The sequence below is a fragment of the Onychostoma macrolepis genome, chromosome 25 (assembly GCF_012432095.1).
Source record: "Onychostoma macrolepis isolate SWU-2019 chromosome 25, ASM1243209v1, whole genome shotgun sequence".
Taxonomy (NCBI): Eukaryota; Metazoa; Chordata; class Actinopteri; order Cypriniformes; family Cyprinidae; genus Onychostoma; species Onychostoma macrolepis.
In genome coordinates this window covers 9,309,821-9,334,886 of record NC_081179.1, presented here as the reverse complement: position 1 = coordinate 9,334,886, position 25,066 = coordinate 9,309,821, and the positions used below count along the sequence as shown (strand labels likewise).

General features: G+C 37.1%; 2 protein-coding genes across 2 annotated transcripts; both read left to right on the top strand.

The window, feature by feature from the left end:
* The first annotated feature begins 558 nt into the window (after positions 1-558).
* Positions 559-11,567, top strand: uba2 (ubiquitin-like modifier activating enzyme 2). Its single transcript, XM_058768076.1, has 17 exons — positions 559-832; positions 1,863-1,946; positions 2,245-2,315; positions 2,460-2,524; positions 2,612-2,712; positions 2,819-2,940; positions 5,537-5,604; positions 6,761-6,882; positions 6,967-7,066; positions 7,165-7,316; positions 8,113-8,206; positions 8,496-8,608; positions 9,908-10,063; positions 10,173-10,269; positions 10,364-10,469; positions 10,549-10,688; positions 10,856-11,567. The coding sequence occupies exons 1-17, from the start codon at positions 611-613 to the stop codon at positions 11,050-11,052; spliced, it is 2,010 nt and encodes a 669-aa protein (XP_058624059.1). The 5' UTR covers positions 559-610; the 3' UTR covers positions 11,053-11,567.
* A 1,426-nt stretch (positions 11,568-12,993) lies between these two features.
* Positions 12,994-23,063, top strand: ca5a (carbonic anhydrase Va). The gene is made up of 7 exons (XM_058767652.1): positions 12,994-13,528; positions 15,495-15,692; positions 16,056-16,174; positions 16,872-16,967; positions 17,069-17,131; positions 17,301-17,459; positions 19,618-23,063. Exons 1-7 carry the CDS (start codon positions 13,387-13,389, stop codon positions 19,768-19,770), a joined length of 930 nt encoding a protein of 309 aa, XP_058623635.1. The 5' UTR covers positions 12,994-13,386; the 3' UTR covers positions 19,771-23,063.
* Positions 23,064-25,066: the final 2,003 nt, after the last annotated feature.

Here is a 25,066-nt window from a genome sequence, read left to right as displayed (position 1 = left end):
ATAGCCAAAAATACACTGCATGGGTCAAAATGATCCATTTTATGCCAAAAATCATTAGGATATTAAGTAAAGATCATGTTCCATGAAGATATTTAGTGAATTTCCTACCGTAAATATATCAAAACTTAATTTTTGATCAGTAATATGCATAGCTGAGAACTTCATTTAGACAACTTTAAAGGTGATTTTCTCAGTATTTAGATTTTTTTTGCACCCTCAGAATAGTTGTATCTCGGCCAAATATTGTCCTATCCTAACAAACCATACATCAATAGAAAAAATTATTTATTCCGTTTTCAGATGATGTAGAAATCTAAAGTTAAAAAAATTGACACTTATGACATGGTTTTGTGGTCCAGGGTCACATACAGGCTAGGCCTATTAGCTCATGTTAGCTAATGCATTTACAAATTTAAACAAATTGGACCTTATTGCAAAGTGTTTCCCTGATTTAATTATGTAAATATTTGTATACTCCTTTCGCTTTATATTTATTTAGGAGTTATTCATTATATCTCCGCAGTGGTCTAGTCTCCAGCTCAGCCGCACCAACAGAGGTCGCCAGTTAAACCAGCTGCGCTTTCTTTCACAGCGCGCTCATTCTCTGCGCATGCGCACTCGCCGCGCGTCTCTTCCCTCCCCGCAGGATCAAACCGCTGCTTGTCCGCGCCGCCAAAACGCCGAGCCGACAATGGCACAACTGGTGGGACCTCTCCGCAAAGAGCTCGCCGACTCCCTGTCCTCCTGCCGGGTGCTGGTGGTCGGCGCGGGAGGCATCGGCTGCGAGCTCCTGAAAAACCTGGTGCTCACCGGCTTTAAGAATATAGAAGTGGTAAGTTGCAGGAAGGCGGACTCTCTTTGTGCTGCATGAATCAGGCCCCATTATCACTGATCTTCACTTATAACATCCTGAAATGAAAATGAGAGTCGTGGCTTGTACGCATTACTCGTTACAATTTTTAAAGTTTTTAAAGAACGCAATGCTTTTCGTCCCATTGTAAACATATAAACCAGCCCTTTTCTTTCGCGACATGTTCTGTGCGATACAATGTCCCTTGAAAACATTGACCAATGTGGCCACACTTAACCTCTAATTACCGTAGTAGTTATGCTTCTGCGAAATAGGTGCGTTTTCGAAAAGATTATTTTAAAATTGATATTCTAAACCTGATATCAGACTAAGATTATATTTAATTTTGATAAAACAGCATCTTGCCGTCGTCTCCAAATGTAATGTTTGTTGTGATACAGCTTCTATGTCTATGCTAAAGTAACAGGATTGATATTATTATAGTTATAGCCAGTATTAACCTTGAACACAAGGTTATGAAACTACAAGCTGTTTATTAGCAGGACAAATTAATGCAGGTATTTCTACATATAGGCTATACAGTTTTCAATAAACAGTTGTTAAAGTCAGTGTACGAAATCTTGGTAACAGGTTTGAGGTAAGATTGTAATCGGACAAATGTAAGAAGCAGGAAGTGATAAAACACTCACTCAATTGATATTGAAGCATTTATGATCTGCAAAGGTAATGTTGTGATGATTATCTGTGTTTTTATTTATGCAATTAAGTGTTACAATGGCACACAACCGACTTTTTTAGGGTGTTCTATAATGGCTTTAAAATGCATGGTTAAAATAAATATAATTTAAGTAATACATCTGAGAACTATATTAAACTACAGAATTTGGAAAATGCTAAATTGGCAATTGATTTTTAGTTACTGAATAATGAGTTATGCGAATAAAATAAACATATTATTACAACATTTTATGCCGTTTTAGTTTTGAAGAGATTTTCTTCTTCTTTGATTATCCTCTCATAGAGTTTTGTTTTTTTTGTATCCTCATTTCAGATTGACCTGGACACCATTGATGTCAGCAACCTTAACAGACAGTTCCTGTTTCAGAAGAAACATGTTGGAAAGTCTAAAGCTCAGGTAAATGCTATAACTGACTTCAACATGTGTAAACTCCTTTATCTCTGAAGCATGTTTTATTAGATTGTGTTGGTTTTAACCGTGTGAGATTTTTTTCAGTTAACTCTTTTGAAGAGATTTTTAACAGAGTTAAGCCAGATAAAGTTTTAGAGTTTTTAGTGAAAATAAATTAAAAGCCTATTATAATTTGTTATATAATTTTTCTAGCCACAGAAGATGGCGTGGCATTAAACACAAACAAACTTCAACATGTGATTTAGAAATCTGCATCAGACATTGACTTATTAGTGTGTTTCAGGTTGCCAAGGAGAGCGTGCTACGGTTTTGCCCATCTGCGAACATCACTGCCTACCATGACAGCATCATGAAGTGAGTCCAGTTACATTATTACCAAGATAAAGACGTAGCGTATGAACATTTGATAGTGCATTTCAAAAGACAATTTGTCTGTGGATACTATATAAAGCACTAATTAAAGGTCAAAAATTTGAAATTTTTCTTTGTGCTTTGCAGCCCAGATTACAACGTGGAATTCTTCCGAAATTTCCAGCTTGTCATGAATGCTTTGGACAACAGAGGTATGCATTTTTCAGCAGACTTTGGAAGAAGGAACACTACCTTTTTAAACTATCCATCTAAATGTGTCTTTTCTGTTGTCCTTGCAGCGGCCAGGAATCATGTAAACAGAATGTGTTTGGCTGCTGACATTCCCCTCATTGAGAGTGGCACAGCTGGCTATCTGGGACAAGTCACGGTTATCAAGAAGGCAAAGCTCTTCGCTTAAATCAACAACTTTTGTTTGGCACATGTTGCTGTATTCATCTCAAAGTCACACTGTTGGCATTCACATTTTGTAAATTTCCAAATTCCAGGGTCAGACGGAGTGCTACGAGTGCCAGCCTAAACCCACTCAGAAAACCTTCCCAGGTTGCACCATTCGCAACACGCCCTCAGAACCCATTCACTGCATCGTGTGGGCCAAATATCTCTTCAAGTAAGTTTTCTACACTAATACGTCTCCTTGAATGTAGTTAAACTTGGCTTAGTTCTGAAATTGTCATTTATATTGTTTTCCATGTTCAAGGATGTCGTATCGTTTAAAATTTGAATGCACTTTGCACTAACAATACTGTATGTAAGGGAAAATTCATAGGTGTGAATTAATGACAGTGTGCATGTGAATTACTTGTGTCTGTGCAGCGTCTTTGGAAACATTACCACATTGTTGTAGCCTTTTAGTATGCTATCGCTATTTTATTAATAAATATTGTTTTGGTAACATTGACCATTTCTGTGCTCCTGAATGTGTGCAGAATTATTAGGCAAGTTGATATTCTGGTCATATTTTTTTTCCAAGAACATTTTACCAATTCCAAACCACATCAATCTTAATAACTACTATCAATTTTGTATTTAATCATTTATAAGTGATATATAATTGCCCATGAAGGCTGAAAGTTAAAAACTCCTTATTTCAGGTGTGCTGAATTATTAGGCAGGTTTTCTTTTACAGATAAAATGAGCCAAAAATTAGATTGAACTCAAGAATAAAAGTAAAACAATTATTAAATGCCCATGAGAAGGATGCAATACTAATGCAATAATAGAATTAGCAAAGTTAAGGCATGACCACTGGGCAGCGAAATGCTCATTGAAATGGTCAGCACGGTCAGAAAAAACAGGTGGAGAGGAAAAGACACGTTAACTGCAAAAGAATTAAGAATTAATGTCTAGAATTAGCTGTGAAACCATCAGGAACCATTTAGTCTCCAGCACCACCATTTTCCAGAACTGCAACCTTCCTGGAGTCTCCAGAAGTGGAGTGTGTCAGGTTCTCAGAGACTTTGCTTGGGTAAAAAAATATTTTAAATGACTCTCACTTAATAAGAATAACATGCTGAAGTGTTGTGAAATACGTTTTAGGAGCTCATTTTTAATCAATCCTGCAAGACAGACTTTTCAGGATAGGAGATGAGCTAAAATGAGCTCCCAAAACTTAATGCCAGATTCTGGAAGATAAATTCTTCAAACCGTGGCACAAGAGGATGTGATGCTGGTCCTTCAAGAGTCACTCTCAACTTATCTGTCCATAAAGCATATACAAAATCAGTCTTCATGTATTTCACATCACTTCAGCATGTTATTCTTATTAAGTGAGGGCCATTTTAAAGAATTTTTTACCCAAGCAAAGTCTCTGAGAACCTGACACATTGCACTTCTGGAGACTCCAGCAAGATTGCAGTTCTGGAAAATGGTGGTGCTGGAGACTAAACGATTCCTGATGGTTTCACAGCTAATTCTTCACCTTAATTCTTAATTCTTTTGCAGTTAACGTGTCTTTTCCTCTCCACCTGTTTTTTCTGACCGTGCTGACCATTTCAATGAGCATTTCGCTGCCCAGTGGTCATGCCTTAACTTTGCTAATTCTATTATTGCATTAGTATTGCATCCTTCTCATGGGCATTTAATAATTGTTTTACTTTTATTCTTGAGTTCAATCTAATTTTTGGCTCATTTTATCTGTAAAAGAAAACCTGCCTAATAATTCAGCACACCTGAAATAAGGAGTTTTTAACTTTCAGCCTTCATGGGCAATTATATATCACTTATAAATGATTAAATACAAAATTGATAGTAGTTATTAAGATTGATGTGGTTTGGAATTGGTAAAATGTTCTTGGAAAAAAAATATGACCAGAATATCAACTTGCCTAATAATTCTGCACACACTGTAGTATAGAACAGTGATTAAACTGACAAGTCTTTCTTGCAAAATACACATCAAAACTACAGGTGGTCGAACCTTTACCACCATGGTGGTGGAAAACTGCCACCGTCGCAGTGCTAGTCTAATCACAGTGACTAAACTAGGACCCAATGAAATGTTTACTTTTTCCCAAATTCTGTTTTTATTTTTTCCTTAAATTGAGTTTTCTGTTTTAATTTTTCAGAATTCTGTTTGACTTTAAGCTTTAATAATCAAAAAGGATGCGTAATCAATTAAATGTCTGTTTTAATTTTCCTAGATTCCTTGTTTTATGATTTAATACAGATTTATCAAAAACGTGTTCATAATATTAAAAAATAAGAACAAATTATAACATTTTCTTTCTGAGATTTACAGTTTAAATGAAAACACGAAATATTGTGTGGTTTTTCTTAAAAGAATGTTTTAATAAACTATTAATGTTATTGTTAGGGCTGGGCGATAAGGCAAAAAAAAGAATTTTTATTTTTCAAAACGTTTGATCAGTTCTCTTTTTTTTTTTCTTTTTTAATACGATTTTTAACTAGTCAACTTGTAAAGGTAACTACAACATGATTCAAGTAACTTTTTATTGGCTAACCCTGGATATTGTTAGTATTACTTTGAGAAGTACTTTCTGCTGTACGATAGTGTAAAACATTTTCGGTCATTATTTCTGCACAGCATTTTTATTTTGGTGGGTTGTAATAAAGAACTTTGAGTTTCTCTGCCTCTTTGATGATAGTTATCAAATGAAATGGTTTATAAATGCGATTAGCTTGATTTTGAGAGCTAATTTAATTATTGTCCTCTGCTGACATGTCATATTGAATTGCCTCCGTAGTCAGCTTTTTGGCGAGGAGGATGCGGATCAGGAGGTATCGCCCGACACAGCTGACCCTGAGGCTGCTTGTGAGTATTCACACATTTACAACAACTTATTACTAATTCAGTGACATTATTTAAAGGTGCCATAGAATGGAAAACTGTATTTACCTTGGCGTAGTTGAATAACGGTTCTGTACATGGAAATGGCACACCATGAGCCTCAAACACCATTGTTTCCTCCTTATGTAAATCTCATGAATAAAAAAGACCACTGAAAAATAGGCGAATCAGAACATAACACAGACTGTGATGTAACAGTCACGCCCACAACATTTGCATATACCTGCCCATGTTCTAGGCCAGCTGAACCATCAGAAGTTCTGCAGGTATTGTGAAAAAAAACAAGCGAGGACAACAGCGAAAATAGCAGATCATGGAAATAAATGTTATGTTCCAGGCATTGCAGGGGATCTGAAGTGCAGGGATGGGTTGGTGTCTGTATTCAGAAAGGCACAGAAAGCAAATAACACGTTCTAATAAAATAACGCGAGACACTAAAGGGACATGGTTAGCTCCTTGCTATGGGTAGCCTGTTACATTACAGTACAAAAGATTTCACTTACCACATAAACAGAGTAAGGAGAGATGAGGATGATGGCGAATGATTTACAGATCCTGAGCATCACTGACAAGCATCTGATCTTGTAAAATGTGTGGCAAGTACTGGCGCTCCATAGTATAAACAGAGTTTGTGCAATTTAATTTACTGTATAATTACCCAATGATATAACTGCGCGAAAAAGTATTGAAATATATATTTTCCCTGTGTTTCCTTCTGTAAGCTACTGAAATGAGCCGCACTGTGAAACAGCCAATCAGAGCAGAGCTCAACATTATTATTCATGACCCGTCCAAATAAGCCAGTAACAGACCGTTTCATTCTAGGGAGAAATCCTAGGGTTGTAAATGGACAAGTAAAACTGTTTCTGGAGAATTTTTGCCCTTACCTAAGCCACATACCTTCTATGTAGATATCAGAGAACAATTTAAAATATTGTATCAATGCATTCTATGGCACCTTTAAGGAGCTTGGATGAAAAATGCATGTGTGATTTGGTTTATCAACGGCGTAAACTACCTTTTATTTATGAATGGAATTGTGTTCTGTCAAGTATATACTGCAAGTTTGAATTGGGACCTTTTGATGACAACATCTTTCTGGGCTGTTTATTGACTACAGGGAACCCCGCAGATGCAGCAGCCCGAGCTACCGCCTCCGATCAGGATGGAGACATCAAGCGAGTGTCTACTAAAGAGTGGGCTCGGTCCACAGGTTACGATCCTGTTAAACTCTTCAACAAGGTGCAAGTTCTGTTACATTACTTCATTACCCAGGCTGTTCTTTTAGAAATAGTCTAAAAGTGATCATCTTGTGCTCCCTTTCAGCTTTTTAAAGATGACATCATGTATCTGTTGACCATGGATAAGTTGTGGAAAAAGAGAAAAGCCCCATTACCTCTAGACTGGACTGAAATCCAGCAGATTGGTGTGTATTTGTTCTGGGATTGTCTAGTTATATAAACAAATATAAGTAATTCTGTTTAAAGGACATGTTAATGAGGCTGTGTTTTTTGTGTGTGTAAGAATCTTCTCAGGAGGAGGCCTGTGGCACAGGTCTGAAGGACCAGCAGGTGTTGGGTGTTCAGGGTTATGCTCAGCTCTTCCACCGCAGTGTAGAAACACTCCGATCTCAGCTGATAGAGAAGGGAGAGGGTGCAGAGCTAGTCTGGGACAAGGTGAGAACTCAAGAGACAAGCAATGTCCGATATACAGTTTATACAGTGGTGGCCAAAATTGTTAGAACACTTAGCATATTTAAGAGGTTTCAGTTGTTTTTGTTGAATTGGCCATTACAATATTCATGAAATGAACTATTGCCGGAACTACCTGCGACGGAAGGAATCTGTTGGAATATTGAAAATGATGGACTGGACCCCTCAAAGTCCGGACCTCAACCCCATCGAGCAAATTTGGGGCGAGTTGGAAAATAACAGACTGGACAGATCTATTGTGCCTTTCAAAGGCTTGAGTTGCAGAAGGCATGGGATAACATTAGTGTTGAATTTATCAGGAAATATATTGACACAGAGAGAGATGTGCTGCTGTAATTGTAAAATGTGGACAAACCAAATATTAAAAGTTAAAAGTGGATAAAAACAGTACGACTCACTTCATCTGATATTTGTTGTGCTCATCGCAACCATCTGCATGTTTCATGAACATTATGAAATGAAATCAGGTCAATATTTCCAGATCTGTCAGGTGTTCTAACAATTTTGGCCACCACTGTACCTTCATTTTGTCTCATACTGTAATTAATGTAATTAATATAATAATTTTTAATTGGTACCTATTTAGCAAGGACACATTGAGAAAGTGGCAAAGACATTTCTAATGTTACAAATGATTTCTATTTAAAATAATTGCAGTTCTTTTGAAATTTCTATTCATCAAAAAATTTTGGGGGGGAAAGTAGAGAAAAAAATATTGATGTTCAGTGTGAACTCACTTTATTTGTGCTGTTGATTTCAGGATGATCCTCCAGCCATGGACTTTGTAACAGCAGCCGCAAACTTGCGTATGAACGTCTTCAGCATGAACATGAAAAGCCGCTTTGATGTCAAATGTAAGTGTTTGGATGACTGCATTGCCTTGACTTAAATGATTCAAAATGATCTTTTTAGCTGGTGTTTAACAGTATTAGCTAAAATTATATAAACCGTATTTTCTGCCATTTTTGGCTTAACATTTTTTTTTTAATGGTTTATTTACCAAGAACTCAACTTCAAGTTGTCAGTGTGTTATAGCCTTGACTTTAAAACAAATAAACAACATACAGTACTTCATAATCAATTGTTTCAATAAAAAAGTTGGTTCTGAATTGAATGGCTTTAAACTGTTGCCTTCTCATCCAGCCATGGCAGGGAACATCATTCCAGCAATAGCCACCACTAATGCCGTCATTGCTGGTCTCATTGTTCTGGAGGCACTGAAGATTCTCAACTCTGACTTCGACCAGTGTCGCACGGTAAACTTGCGGTGTTACTCCTTTGATGTTTTGAAACCCAAATTGCGTCATGTCCTGTCTAATCTAACACCTCTTTGCATTTGTTTTTCTCACTTGGTTTAAGATAATTACATCTCAGCAGTACTGTTTTTGAAAGTCTTGTTAAGTGGTATAGGTGGGAGTTATAGGGCTTATCCAGATACTTTGCACTTGTGGTCTTGGCACTTGTCTACTTACATGACACATTTCCTGTATTTGGCCCAAGTGTTCAAGTGAGCATGAAGACCACAAGAGTGTGTAGGAATTCAAATTACTGGATGGGACACACCTATAGTGTTATAAAAATGCAACCAATAAAATGTTCAACACTTTATTTTACTACCAAATTAATCTAATTATGAATATTTGATGTACATTGGAAAGGTTTGGCAACATCTCGCAAGATATCGGCAAAAACTCTTACGATTTATTTCCAGAATATGATGCATGATGGGATACACTTAGCCTTGAATACCTCTTTGGAGCGGTATTGGGGATAGTGGATTTAGTATGCATTAAGGGCACTGTGCTTTCTTAAGACCTGAGACAGTAGCCACGTTTCCATTACAGATCTGTGCAAAACGTTTGCGATATTTTATAAACACAGATAAAAAAAATCGATTGCAAATTGACTGCGTTGCTATTTACCGATGTTTGTGACTAAAACATAATTTTTCCTCTCGCCGTTAGTCATGGCGATGGCTGTTAGTGGGTTTATGTATATTGCAGCCACCGCACTAGCCATTCATTTTAATCGAAGGGGACGTAGGAATGTATCTTCAGTAAAGAAGCACAGAGAGTCACTTCTGGGACACTTCTTAAATGTTCCTCGGCGCAGCTGATTTAAAAACTCAATCATTGACTAGAGTGGCTGTGATCCATGCCGGTGGCCGTGTTGGAGCCGTAATGCAATGTAATTAGTCTACATTAATGGCAAAGAAAGCAAGGAAAAAAGTTTTTTTTTGAGGTTATAGTACATTAAAGAATGATCATGTGACTTGTGTATGCCAGGTGACCTGTTAATGTAGTTTCCATTGTAGTTTTGCGATCTGTTCCTTTTTGAATTGCCTGGAAAACCACCTCATGCAAGCGTAAAAACTTTTTTGTGATTATATGGCAGTTTTTGAGAAAGTGGTGTGTTACTATTGGGCATATTTTAAATTCACATCTTCAGTTTGCGCAATTTGAAGGTAAACGTGGCTACTCTTGCACACTTACTTCCACATGCCTATGGCCCATAGCCTTATTCCTATGTTGTTGTGTTTTTTTTTTCTTTTAAAGATCTTCCTGAATAAGCAGCCAAATCCCAGGAAAAAGCTTCTCGTACCGTGTGCACTGGACCGCCCCAATCCCAACTGTTACGTGTGTGCCAGCAAACCTGAGGTCACAGTCAAACTTAATGTGCACAAGACCATTGTGGTAGCTCTTCAAGACAAGGTACCAGTAATTTATTTCAGTCCAAAAGCCTTGATCTTTGTGTGATCTCCAAGAGATTCAAGTCTGGATCTGAACGTTTGAGTGTTCATTTATGGTGTTGCTTTTTCAGATACTGAAGGAGAAGTTTGGCATGGTGGCACCAGATGTGCAAATTGAGGATGGAAAAGGAACGATCCTCATCTCTTCAGAGGAAGGAGAGACTGAAGGTGTGAATTAAGTTAGCCTCTAGAGGGCGTCTTTCTCTACTATAACATCCTCTGAGCTTTGTTTTAATATGTTGGTCTCTCTGTTTTTCTGCAGCAAACAATAACAAGTTTTTGTCCGACTTTGGGATTCGGAATGGGAGCCGTCTACAAGCAGATGATTTCCTACAGGATTACACTCTTCTAGTCAATGTAATTCACAGGTCAGTGTGGCTTCATTTAGCTAAGAGGATGATACTTTGGGTTTCTTAAATATTAAAATGCATCTTGCATTTTTTGCAGTGAGGAATTGGAAAAGGATGTCGAGTTTGAAGTAGTGGGTGATGCCCCAGATAAGGCACCTGCACCAAGTGCCCCAGAAGAAGGGAAAAACATTGCCAACGGTAACAAAGATTCTGCCCAACCGTCTACCTCATCTAAAGGTAAGAACAACATGTATTGCCTGCAAAACATCAGTCTGTAAAAAAAATAGTTCACCTTAAAATTGTAAATGAGCAGCTTTGACATTCTGGCTAAACATGTCATTTTATATTTTACGGGTGAGAAGGTTTCTTTGCATTTGAGTAATGTACTTTTCTCGTGTTTACAGCAGCTGCAGAGGACGATGACGTCCTTATCGTAGACTCCGACGAAGAGCCGTCCTCAAGCACCATGGAAGCTTCCCAGGAGTCTAGTAACCGCAAGAGAAAGCATCATGACGCTGATACGGATGATGCTGCGTCTAAGCGTAAACGCCTCGACCAGCAGCAGGCCGATGATGATGAAGACATCATCGCTCTAGACTAGCATCATTCACAAGATTTCACCTGCCCACAATAGAGGATTTTCCTCCAGTTGAATTTTTGTACGGTTTCTCTTACCAATATGTAAATATATCTGTACAATATGGTTCAAGCTCAACGGATGTCGTCTTTTCCTTCTGTCCTTTGTTTTTTGGGAACAGAAAACGGCTGAGTTATGAACTACACTCGGTTAGGTTTTCCTCAAGATGGATAAAATGCTTTTCAACTTTGTATTTTTTACAATGCGTGTGTCCTCGTATTTTGCAGTGGTTTCGAAAGGCTGACAAATGTGCTCACGGTATTTTGATGCATTTTTTTTCATCTTAAACCATATTCCATATTTATTACAGGTTGTTTTTGTTGGCAACCTTAGTAATATTTCTGATCACCAAATCATTTTACAGTAACCATGTTATTACTGTATGATGGCTGGTATGTCCTCTGTTGCATTGCTTTAGAACCACAATGAAAAATATTGTGACTTCCTTTTTTAAGAAAATACACTTAGACAACTATTTACATCTTTGTGTTTCATTCTTATAATTTTAGTCTTTACTTTGGAGGTCATAAATGAGCCCATTCCTCATTTACTGACCAAACTGAGCCGCTGAATAAACTAGGGCATCATCTCATTTAACGTTTATTTACAATGAAAGCGTGGTCTTGAAAGGGTACAATGTCCTAATTGCACTTTGTTTACATTAGAATGTTTGACGTAAGAACAGTCTGTTTTCACTTGTTACTCACGCAGATGCCAGAGTCCACCGTTCACGAGGTATTTGTTGTCAGTAGGGTTCATCTAAGATGCTACATGACACGTTAACCCTTCCCCTAGTTGGCACGTAAACTGAGATGCAAAAGTTTTTGTCATTAGTTGCAAATTTTGCAGGCGATTGTCAACAGTTTATTTGGTCAAGATACTTTTATTTATTTTATTTTTTTTCAGTGTGATATGAGCAAATACTATGTTTGCATTGCAGAAAGGTCTTCTACAGACAAGGAATTAATAACATCTCGTGTCCATTCGGAGCAATTTTCGTTATATAGAAAATATTCGTTAGAAAATATATGCGTCTCGGCGCTTACAATGAATGGCCGTTGAGTGGTTGTACGCTGGTTTTTGAGATTCATTATTATGGGATTGTGTGCACTCCATAGTGTCCACTATGGTTTCGGTCACTACCACAAATGTCTGTCCCCTTAAATTGTAAACTGTGGGTCGTTTTTTCTTTTTTCTTTCATGAATCGTTTCACACAACCGGTTTTGTTCTATATTCACTTTTCGCACAATTCAAACTCACTGATAAGTCTTTATTAAGACGTGTTTTCCACTACTAGTTTTTTTTTTTCTGTTAAAAAAATAATAAACAGCAATTTGTTACACACACACACACACACACACACACATATATTTGTTGTTTTTCTTCCGATAGGTTTTATTAGCCTAATTGTGTTTTTATGTAGGCCTAATCATCTATCCCGGTTCATTTTGTCAAAAACTTAATTTAGAGCCTAAATGTAATTTGCATTTACAATAAATTATATTAAAATCATTTACATCACTCAGTGGGAAACTAACACGTTTTAATAAAATGCAATTTTATCGGTTATGTGAAAAAAATATTGCCCATATTTATATATTATATAAACTGGGTAATAATGGCGACAATTTTGTAAAAAATATAATAATTATATATATATATATATATATTTGTGTGTGTATACAAACATATATATAGATATAATATTTTCCACTAAATAATGGTCACCATTATTACTCAGTTTACATATATAAATAGGTAATAATAATATTGTAAATACGGTAAATTCCCTAAATAAGTCTTGAACGTGACATAACCATCCTCGTGTCCTGTCTCGTCCCTCCTCTGCATATAATTAAGTCCTAACGCCCCTCAGTGGATGAAGCTGATTGGATTGAGGCTCGACCCTCTCACTGGACATAGTCCTCCATTTTATCTCTCTTTTACTGGGATATTTACATGCGCGTCGTTTTCGTCCTGCTGTCTTGACTACAAACAAAAGCTGGGAGTTTCGTAAGACCCACACAATTGGAAACACCTAGATCTCAGTTCGGAGTTTGGTGGGTGTTGTTAACCAGCCCTTTGCCTTCATCCGCCAATCAGTAGGGCGCGAGAGCAAGTTGGGTGTTGTTGGCACAAGTTGGGCACGAGAGCGCACGCGAAAGGACAATATTTCACAAGCCGTGGCGTGACGCCTACGATTAATCAAGCTTTGAGTTTTAATTCGAGTCTTAAGTCAGGCAGGTTTTAGTCCAATATAATTCATTTGTAGGTTATTAAAATAAACGGCAAACATCATGGTGACACTGACAGCGATCGTCGCGCCTCTCGGTCGGCAGATCCACAGGCATCTGGTGAAGCATGTCAGAAGCCAGCGCTGGACACCGTCTCGGGCATGTAACTTGTCTGCATGCTCCAGCAAATTAGTTTTCAGTCAAGGTTAGTACATTTTTTGCTTTGTGTCATGATAGAAATCCCACCACCTTGTTTTGGTGAGTGGCCTTTTTGTTGGACCATTTGTGCACTATTTACACCCCCAGGGTTTATTACAGATGTTGTAATGTCCTTTATGAGTGGGTTGATGATTATACGGTCACAGTATGTGTGTTTATTATCAGCGAAACTCCTTCCTGAATGACTTCCGGGTTTTGCGTGAAATGGAATGTTTACATGAAACACGGCGGAAAATGATCATTGCATTGAATGTTTCAGGAGCTGCAGTAGTTTATGTTTTGGTGGTAAATAAACCTTGAGTGTTATCATTAAGGATGTATGTAATAACCCCATCCGTTTATGGGATTTATATGTTTTCGTGCTTTATATGTTTCACATGTCACTGGTTTTCCACAAGCCCCGCCCATAATAGATATGGGCCATGTTTATGATCTCTTGAAAACATTCATTGAAAACGGCCTTGAAGATGCAATATAAGTCACATGAGACAGAGTATATTTCATTAAAGGAAAAATAAAACCCTTTCTCCCTTCATGAGCGCTTTTTAAAAGAAAGAAACTGAATTTTATCCTTTTTTTTATTTTTTTAGTATGAGTGTGTCGTTTGTTGATTAGTTACTGATAATCAAACCAAGCAGATAAAGAAATTTAAATGGGGTACAAGATAGGGCCTAAAACTTTTAAAATGTAAAGTACTTGTCTTGCCTTTTTAATACATTAAATACATAGTAAATGTACAATGGCAATTTTTTTTTGTTTTGTAAGAATTAGTGGGTAACATTCGTTGTAAGCGTAGGCCTTATTGTTTAAGCCTCACATTGAAAGCCACATAAAAGCAAAGGACAATTAAACCTTATTAAGTAAAGGTTACATTCAATTAACCTATTTGTCAAAACGAGTAAACATTAACAAAGGAACAAATAAAATAATTTCAGTGAATGTGGTCAGTCAGCTATGGTTTTGGGATAGAAAATAACAGAGTAAACATCCCAAATCAAGTTTATTACAAAAGTTGGACATTCAATCAAAGAATAAGCTTAAATGAGTATGTCTTTTGATATTTTATAACAGAGTTATAGTTAGAAGAACCCATGCGGTGTTTGCTTTCCATAAAATGGGTCAGCGCGGTTGTAATCCCTCTTTGCTAGACCACTTAAATGGCTGACAGGAATTATAGTAAAGGCCATTTTAATCTCATGAAAGGTAGTTGGTCACATTCTCTGGCTGTTTTAATTCAACTCCTTTTGTAGAATCTAGAGCATGTGACCACAATCTAAGCAGTTATTGTGTAAGACGAGCTTCTTGCGGTATAAAGGAGCTCTTACATGTTTGCTCAAGGATCGCCTATAACATTCTCAAGGGAATGTCTATTCATAAAGGTGGCATAAAACTCTGCTGACCGTCTTCCTGTTGAGCTGTACAGTCAGATTTTCCTTGACATTCCACATGTCAGAGTTTTTTTTTTTTTCTTTGTTTTTTTTGAATCATCGAGTCACAGAAGGAAGCATATTTTCTTCTCGACTTTCACTTCTCTTATACACTCCAGAAGGACGGCTCGTCGGCTTTTTGCTGCTTTTTTCCTGTTTGGATTTTAAGCATTTAATTTTCAGAACAAATGTGTAACTCAACGCATGAGGCTGCTCTTTGTGCCATAAAATGTAGGTTTATGTGTTCTGTCTGTCTGTCTATCTAGTATGTATTCTGTGTGTTTTGATAAGGAATATAGGTGTGTTTTTCTTTTGCTGTTTTTGTCATATTGGTTGTAAATGTTGTATTTTTATATATATTTTAGACTTTATTTAAAAAGCTGGCGTTCTGCCTACTTAGCATTTTGGGGCATCATGCTTGCATTTACACATTTTTGAGGGCCGAAATGCTGCCTAGATGATAGGTTTTAAACACAGACCTAGTTTTATTTGTTTCCTTATCCTGACTTGTAATTTTCTTCCCAGTGCATCCGATGTGGCAGGAGCCACTGTCCATTCCTGGTGGAGATCGCCAGTCGCCTATTGACATTGTGGTGCGTAAAAGCATGTTTGATCCACAACTCAGACCTCTGAAGGTACAATATGACCCAAGGACCTGCCAGCAGATCTGGAATAATGGCTACTCTTTTCTGGTCGAGTATGACGACACCACTGACAAATCCAGTAAGTTACCTTCATTGTCTTAATACCAAAAAAACCCAAATCATCCATAGTTGTGACAAAAATTATTCTGAAAGAAGAAGATCCCATATTAACTGATTCTGGTTTTACAATAGTAAAACATGGAACTGTATTACTTTGGTGGAGACTCTGCTTACTGAGTATGGTACATTTTTGTAAGGAAAAATAATGTTTATGTTAACTTTGTCCAAGTAGGAATTTCCAATGGTTTTAACTGTGTTACCAAGAACACAACAAAAACATTTAGTTTTTAATTGTATTATTGTCTAATAACTCTGCCTGAAATGAACAAATAAGCTGTTCTGTGGTTTGAGAGAACTGTAAACTCACATGAATCTCTTTTAGCTCTGAAAGGAGGACCTCTGGAGGATCAGTTCAGACTGTGTCAGTTTCATTTTCACTGGGGGGAGAACAACGCCTGGGGCTCTGAACACTCCATAGACCGCCGCCTTTACGCTGCTGAGGTATTTTTAGTACTTATGTAACAATGAAGAACACAAAATCTTTCCTTTACTTAGTTAGTCATCTTTTTGAGCCATCTGTATGTCGTTTTTTATTATAAGGAAGTATTTCTCTCTTGCGACACAGACAGAGCTTCTCTATAACAGAGGGTGGAGACTTTACTATTAGGAACAACCTGCTATTTCTATTGTAAGATAGTCACCTCGTTGAATATGTGGCACTAACCCAAGACAAGTACACTGTACTGCTTTAACTCAGAGCCATTTACATAAGGAGACATGTGTGAGAGACTGTACTCTGCCAAAATTGCCTTTGTTAGTGCTGGTGAGAATGTGACCTTTTTATGCTCTCAACACCCCTTTAGCTCTACTGATTTGTCTCTCAGTGTGTGTGTGTATGTAACATCTCAAATTTCAGTCCTGTAAATGTATCCTGTATTGCATAAAGTGGTTTCATTCCCACCTCCTTGGTTAAATCTAATCGTTCCAGAATGAATGGAGTTCTGTCCATTTGTACGGGTGTTGGTTTAAACCATTGCGGTACGTCAAAAGCACAAAACCTAGCTATATTCAACTGCAGGATTGTGTAACAGGATGAACAACTGTAGTAACCTGAACCATATGAAAGGCATTATGGGAAATGTGCTCATTAGTTTCATTCATATCGGCATGGGTGTGTATCTTTTCTCTGTCTTCACAGCTCCATCTTGTTCACTGGAACTCAGACAAGTACAGTTTGTTTGAGGAGGCTGTTATTGAGGAGAATGGACTAGCTGTTATCGCGGTCTTTCTGAAGGTACTGATGTGTGTCATTTTTATCAAACTTCTTTTTCCTAGATCTTTAAGCTTGAAAGGCTTTTTGCTAAAAAAAGTACATTTGATTTGTGTTTCTCACAGATTGGAAAGAGACACGAGGGTTTGCAGAAACTGGTGGATGCCTTGCCTGCGGTCAGGCACAAGGTAAGGCATTAAATATTAAGTTTTGTACACACTGAGCTTCGGCTTTGTTGTGAGATTAGGAACCTCAGAGCGTGATGTTTTGGAAACAGTGGGATGAGGGATAAACTTGTTGCATACATTTTGTTTTACAATTTCACAGTATGTAACATTCTCATCCTTTTCCATCCAGGATAGCGTGGTAGAGTTCACCAAGTTTGACCCTGCATGTCTCCTCCCGGAGAACATCGATGACTATTGGACATATGCAGGTTCTCTGACCACTCCTCCTCTTACTGAGGCAGTGACATGGATTGTGATGAAACAGCACATTGAAGTCAGTCATGATCAGGTAGGAGGCTGATATGTTTGAGGAATGTGAGAAAGAAAATTAAGGGGATGTTTTTCCCTGATAGCTAATTTAACAGTAAAACTGGCCAACTGATCTTATTAGAATAGCTTAGCTTTTTCCATATTCCTATTTGATAGCTTGTTTAAACGTTTCCTCCTGTATTTTTTTTTTTTCTTTCTTTCTTTCTTTCTTTCTTTCTTTCGTAAGTCAACACAATTGCTGCTATTGCATTCTCCGGGTACATATCTTTTTCTTTTTCTCCCTTTGTTTGTCTATTTGTTGCTTTATTTGCTTAAAAAAAAAAAAAAAAGAATTGCTCAGCTAGAAAAACATATGTTTTTGCAAATTAAAGTAATGGTGTAATATAAATTACACAAGTTCACACAAAAATGAAAATTAATTATTCATCCTCATGTCGTTCCATAGACAGCAACGCAACTACCACATTCAAGGCCCAGAAAAATAGTAAGATCGTCGTTAAAATAGTCCATGTGACATCAGCGGTTTAACCGTGATTTTATGAAGTTACTAGAGAAAATTTTGGGTCCCACTTTATATTAGGTGGCCTTAACTACTATGTACTTACATTTAAATTAATCATTTGGTACAATGCAATTATTGTGTACATACATGTGTTTACATTGTACTTATATTTTTAAAAATACCTATATGTAATCACATCTGTAATTACATTTATAATTACACTGTTGACCCATCCCTTACACCTTAACCCATCCTTAAACCTACCCAGACCACCAAACCTGTCCCTAACCTCACCCGTATCCCACCTCAATAGCAGCAAAAGTGTTTTGCAATACAATACGAACACAATAAGTACATTGTACGTATTTTTTGATGTAAGTACATAGTAGTTAAGGCCACCTAATATAAAGTGTGACCAAATTTTATGTGCATAGAAAACAAAAATAACAAATTTATTCAATAATCTCTTCTCTTCCGTTTCAGTCTTAGATACGCGTTCATGACCGTACCAAGACGCATGAAGTAATTATTTTGTTGCATAAAGTCTTTGTTTTTTGCACACAAATGTATTCTCATACCTTCATAAAATTACATTTGAACCACTGAGGTCACATGGACTATTATAACGATGCCTTTACTACCTTTCTGGGCCATGAACGTGGTAGTTGCGTTGCTGCAGGGTCAGAAAGCTCTTGGATTTCATCAAAAATATCTCATTTTGTGATCCGAAGATGAATGAAGGTCTTATGGTTTTGGAATGATGTGAGGGTGAGTAATTAATGAAATAATTTTTATTTTTGGGTGAACTATCCCTTTACGCATTTCCCATTTAGAATTATAAAACCGCTTTGTTGCTTGAATGGGTCCAATTGCTTTCTCAGCACAAGCAAACCACTCCAGACCTTTTCAGTTGGGCTGAGACCACCTTGTTCAGCCAGTCCTGGATAGATTATTTTGGTAAGGATCCAAGCGAGAATGATGTGTTCAAATGACTAAATGAATCGAACTAAAGGAGCTCCAAACAAGCAAGGTGCTAAATTGCACTAAATTGACTTTTCTTAAAATCTTTTGTAAAGGAATCTCAAAACAATCCACGCTAAAATACTTTAACTATTGAGAGCACATTGAAATGATCAATAATGTTAAAAATGAGCCACTAATTCCTAACTGTGGTAGTCTTTAGGACATGCAGAGCGGTAGGTTATATGCAGCTATGAACAGTGCAGGGTTTGCCGGATTATTGCATTTAATACTTGTCATTAATTTTCCTGGTGTTTAGGAATAATATATATTTTCCATGCCATCAGAAAGCTGTGAGAATTCAGAACAAGTTTTTTGACAGCTTATTTTCAATGCTAAGTAATTTGAGTTCTGAATGTATATATGACCCTTTTAAAAACAGCTGATGAATGCCATAAATTCATGCTTTGAGACACCCCTCACACTGGCTGTTTTAACTCTGCTGGGAGTCTGTTTGTTATTCCGACTTCATGTTCCACTGCTCCATGGTAACCTGGGAAATGGAATAGAAAGGTTCATCTGGCCGACTGCTGACATCTGTTTTTTCTGTACTCTCCATCCTTTTATTCTTTGCTCTCATTCTAAATGCCTTAATTTGAATTTGTTCCCCATTTAACATATTCTCTTCTGTCCTTTTTTGTCTTTTTTTTATCAGTTGGCAGTGTTTCGAAGCTTGCTGTTCACATCGGCAGAAGAGCAGGTGCAGCGAAGCATGGTCAACAACTTCCGCGTTCAGCAGGCTGTGAAGGGACGGACTGTCCGCTCTTCTTTCACCCCCTTCCTCCAAGATGCTCCCTCTATGAAGTAGCAACAAAACTCAGTGACCTAATTAACATCTTAACTTCCAAAACAAGCACAGACTCACTCTTTACTGTGGACTGCTGATATCCGTAAAGTCTTAACTGGATTTTTAAAAATGTTTTCACCATTTCCAACCAGGCATTTAGGTATAGATTGGAGAGATTTCATTGAAAGGGATTATCAAAAATGTAGTTTAGTTATTGAAGGGCCTGTTTATTCCTCTGACAAAAGGTTCATGCAATTCATTACGCTGTATTTCTACAAGTTTTGAAAATAATACTAGAATTCAGAAAATTCTAATTTCAGTATGAAACATGCACATTTCCTTTCAATATAGTAGCAAAGGGTGTCCACTTTTGAGGACAAACAGCCCCCTTGTGGATAACTGACAGAATGCAAATGGGATGGGTGGGGGGTGTTCAGTAGTTTTAGTTTAGTGGCAGACTTACCTTGTTTGCTGCGAGGGAATTTCTTTTATGCATGAAACTGCACAATGCCTTTCACTTTTGATTGGTTTTTAGATGGTAAATAATCTTAAGTATTTTCAGTAGATCTAATTAACATGTAGAGAGAAAATTGGAGATATTTTAAGGCTACATTTGAATATTGCAGTATAGATAAGACTATAAATATAGTCTTTATGAAAGGTGCACTAGATATTTAGAGGTGTGAAAGGAAGAGGAGTAGATTAATGCGCACAACTGTTTAGTGAAGATGCGTTACTGCACTTGCTGTGTACTTTAGATTTGTATAGAATATATTATCATCATTAGTGCCTTTTTCGTTGTACTCAGTTATCTGATCAACTGCACAAGTGGTTGACCATAATTGCCTTTCGGCAAAACGTGTGCCTCCAGTTCAAATCTCTTATAGTCGTTGTTGTTCTCATCCATTAAGCTCATGATCGTAATTGTTCATCAGTGGATCTTTAACGTGTATTTAGTGTCAGTGGTTTTAAAACAATAACAGAGAAACTGTGTTTATGTAAGAACTGTCCTTGTATAAAATGTATTTGGGAGCACCTGGATGTGTCTTTCCACTCTATGTCACGAAATACCTTTGAGAGAGGGACCTCCATTTTTGCTTTATTTAATTTCTCCACTAGAGGCACACATGAGAGCAGGCACAATGTAAAAATGAGATCTACAGTAAGACCAAATTGATTGTTATAGGCTAGTTTAATCTTGGTGCATTCCGTTTTCCTTTAAACATGCTGTAATTGGCAATAAGAATGAAACGGTTAAAATGAGACATTAAGATTGTTCGAAACGTCCAGGACCTGTAGTATTATTTATCTGTAAATGAATTGTGCATTTACATCATGGGGAGTTTGATATCTAGAAGATGGTTGAGAAGTAACGTCAATGTTCAGTTGTTTCAGGGAGGTGCAGAACTGCAGAAGTTCAGCATGCAGCTTTATAATTGCCAAGAGGCGCTGTCTCTTTGTAATGGCTGAATAACAATGTTCTTGTATAAACTGTCCCCAAAGTGGCCTCTCGTTTGAATGGGCCACCTGGTTTTCTCCCTATTGGGTTCATGGTTGAAATTCAGAGTGATACTAACTAGACTGGAAAGCTGGATTTGTACTGTACAAACACTAGGTTACATGGAGACTGGGATCCATTCCCTACACCTGCCCAAGTCTTTAGCTGCTCTCAGAGTAGTGTACATTTTCACATCAGGAGGCGCTGGAACAATGTTTTCTCATTGAAGCAGAGTTGAAGAGTGTGAAGACACCTTTTGTTGTTTGAATTTGAATTATGCAGTGGATGAATTACAGTTTGAGGTAGTGTGACATTCTGACCCTTTCTGCTGTAATGGGTTAGCGTGAGGGACATGGATTTATGTTTTTTTTTTTTTTTTTCCTCCACACTTAGGATTTGCCTCTGTTTTGTAGTTTGAGGCCTTCCATTTTTAGGGAAATTAATAATCACAGTTTAACACTAAAACTAGTTTTGTTTTAAAGACGGCCTCATCCTTCACTTATCATCTTAAGTCATTTTCATAACTGTCACTTATGCTGCCTTTTATCAATTGTATAATGCAAATGTATGCAGAACTTTAATATGATTTCTTTGTTGTATTGCATGCAAGTGCTTTATTTTATTCATTTGTTTTGTGGGATTTTTGTTTGGAACCTGAAGTCTTTTTACATCTGGGCAGTGTTGGGCTAGTTACTCAAAGAATGTAATATTACTCATTACTAGTTACTCCTTTCAAAAGTAATATTGTTACTTTACTTATTACTTTTTGGGAACAGTAATTAGCTACACTACTAGTTACATTACTTTTTCTTCATGCCTGTGATGATACACAACTGTGTATCTTCCACACAAAATTCTTCTAGAATGTTACTAACAACATATTTCTGCCTCATCATTTGACCAAAATCCACATTGGATCGCAGTCAGAAGTTATTACAAACACTCAATAGTGACTGATAGTGGCATTCAAGTAGAAGTGTTGTATTCATCTCATTAATTGTCATGTGTAGCTTGAAGTAATTTTTCCGTTACCCATATGATATTATCAAATCACATGAGTTTGTAAGAAACTGTTTAATTTTCCAAAAATATTTTAAAATTATATTAATATAATGTACCACATGCTGATCAGAGGGATGTAATGCCAGCGTAAAGTAAAGCCACAACTTACACAACAGATCTTTTTTCCTGACAAAATCAATATGATGCAATATTTCTATCTGCTGAATGTAAGCTTTTCCATATTCCAAGCTTGCCTGCTGCACTGGGACATCACATGCATGTGCGAGTCGTGAAAATAAATCTAGGAATTATTTGATTGTTAGATTTTAAATCAGCGGGGTTGAGGCATCAAAAGTAACTAAGCTATTTTATGGAAAGTAACTGTAATATTATTACTGAAATCTTATTAGTAATTAGTTACACTACTAGTTACTGCAAAAAGTAATATTACTACAGTAACTAAATTACTAGTAAGTAGTTACTGCCCAAAACTGCATCTGGGCCATTTTTGGTTAATTTAGTTTTGTTTTACTTTTGGGCGGACACAAGCATGTGCCCTAGGGATTTAAGCAGGAAGAGGGTGTTGCCGGAGGTTTATGGAGGCCCCATCCCAGCAAGTGTTGTTGCACCAGGTGCTGGTTAGGTCCGGATCAGCTGCACTATAAAAAGTGCATGTTTTGGCGGACTAAGCAGAGGGGGAGCCTACAGACCCAGAGGTGAACGTCAACAAACTTCTCATTCATGCTGTCTGACATGTTGTGTATTAGAATTTTAATGTATAAAACTGAAATAAAAAACAATTTTGAGCTACGTCTTAATGGGTGGACTGTGAAATCATTTTTTTTTTTTAAAGATTTAAACCCTTAATTGAAATGTAATTAATTCATCATTAATTATGTAGTTATATGTATTATTTTCTAAGTGCAGAATTGCACTGTGAAGTTGAAGGCTACCTCTTTTTAACTTTATGTTATTGCAAACATTGTTGACAGGTACCTGTTTTAGCACCATTAACTTGTCAAAGATGTTTTGAGTTTAATTTTTGATAACCATGACTGTTATATATTGTTCTTCTCCAAGAGTAAAGAAGATTCCAGGTAATAAACCCGAAACCGTGGAGAGCAAGTTTCACATCAGTTGGAGCTAGACAGCACCTTAAAAAACAAGAGACAGAGAATAAGGCCAGGGTGTGGGTGTTTAGAAAGGCTGGGGAACCTGGATTGAGTTTTGTCTCAAACTTGGTTCAAAAAGATTCCATTCCATGTTTGTTGTTCTTGGCTGCATGAGTTATAAAAAAATTGGACGAGACACTGGGTTTTTGCATATCCCAAACACCATGGTTTCCCATCATTGTGTGAGAGCATTTGGGAACATGCTCTTTGAGCTCTACAGGAAAAACAAACTATAGGTGAATTGATTAAAGAGCAGCAGATCAATGAAAAGCAGATCGGTCGCAGTTGTGATCAATGAAAAGAAGTTATGCAACTCTGGACTATCTCAAGGGATAGTGGACGCTGATGTCTTCTGTGGTCTCTTTAGCTGATTGATCAGGCATCAATTTAAACAAAACAAACCTTGCTACGTGTTCTGCGTTGAGCTGGCTGGGACGTGTTACTCTTTTGTTGATTTTGATTGCTTCCATCCATTGTCCTCATTTGTAAGTCTCTTTGGATAAAAGCATCTACTAAATGACTTAATGTAATGTAAATGTAATTGAATAGAAGTCACAGATGAAAGCTGCTAATATCAGGCTGCTTCCTCTACTATGGTTTTGTTCGTCAATGTTTTTGCAGGTTATTTTTAGACAAAAAGAAAACTCCATTCAGTCCTATTTGCTTTCTATAAACAGGAACCTATGGCTTAAAGATGTTTCTCAGAACTCCAATCCAGTTGCTTTCCTCTTTAGATCAAACAAACTGGGGAAAAAAATGTACATCTGAAAATGTACATTAAATCTTGGCCAAAACCCGACAGGCCCTCCGAAGTTTCACTTGCAGATGAGACTGATTGTTTTCTACTTTTAATGATAACCAGCCCTTGTGGTACCAGAGAACTGAGACACCTACACCCCTCTATCCTATAGAGAAAGGAAACTGAACTCTTAAATATCAGGGCACAACACAGCAGCAACCATGACTTATCAAATAAAAAGTCACCTGCTGTCTCATTTATCTTTAAGCTGAGCAAACATACACCATGAATACAATTTAATTCTCATGATGGGGAGGCTATGTAAAAAATTTGTAAATGAGAGCACGTGCAAAGAGAATGCAGGTGACAGCTTTTTCTCAAACGTGCCTTGATGAATAACCTTAAAACAGGTCATGAAGTTCAGAAGTATTAGTACAACACACTTGCCCCCTGCGGATTATACTCTCCAGGTCTTCAGAGATTGATACCTTGTAGGCATGTGACATGCAAGTCTTTCTCTTTGAAACACAAAAGCTTTTGGATGGAATTTAAGTTGTTGTTTTGTTTAATTTGAGAACCAATATCTTTAAAGCCCACAGGGATGTGACAGTTATGATGTTTCAAGGGCCTTTACCTGAAAACAGGAAATTAGCAGGGACAACTTTGTTATTTTTTCATATGTTTCTTCAGACATTATGATCAAAGGAATTTGAGTCTAAAGATTCTTCCAAGAGCTGAAATGACAAGTTATGGTAATTTATGTCTAGCCAAGGATTATATTCTAAATATTTAAAATAGAAAATATCAGACTAATTAGAAAAACTCATCATCCAGAAGGTTTTTCATGGTTCACAAATGCCTAGAAATTCGAGGTGGAATGGTGGAGCTGCAGGAGGTTTGTAAGAT

Excerpts from the sequence above, each read along its gene's own strand:
- ca5a (XM_058767652.1), top strand. The coding sequence starts at position 13,387 with ATGGTGACACTGACAGCGATCGTCGCGCCTCTCGGTCGGCAGATCCAC. Across the intron at positions 17,132-17,300 it reads TGCCTGCGGTCAGGCACAAG|GATAGCGTGGTAGAGTTCAC; the intron begins GTAAGGCATTAA and ends TTTTCCATCCAG. Across the intron at positions 17,460-19,617 it reads TTGAAGTCAGTCATGATCAG|TTGGCAGTGTTTCGAAGCTT; the intron begins GTAGGAGGCTGA and ends TTTTTTTATCAG.
- uba2 (XM_058768076.1), top strand. The coding sequence starts at position 611 with ATGCGCACTCGCCGCGCGTCTCTTCCCTCCCCGCAGGATCAAACCGCT. Across the intron at positions 2,713-2,818 it reads AAGTCACGGTTATCAAGAAG|GGTCAGACGGAGTGCTACGA; the intron begins GCAAAGCTCTTC and ends TCCAAATTCCAG. Across the intron at positions 2,941-5,536 it reads TGGGCCAAATATCTCTTCAA|TCAGCTTTTTGGCGAGGAGG; the intron begins GTAAGTTTTCTA and ends TTGCCTCCGTAG.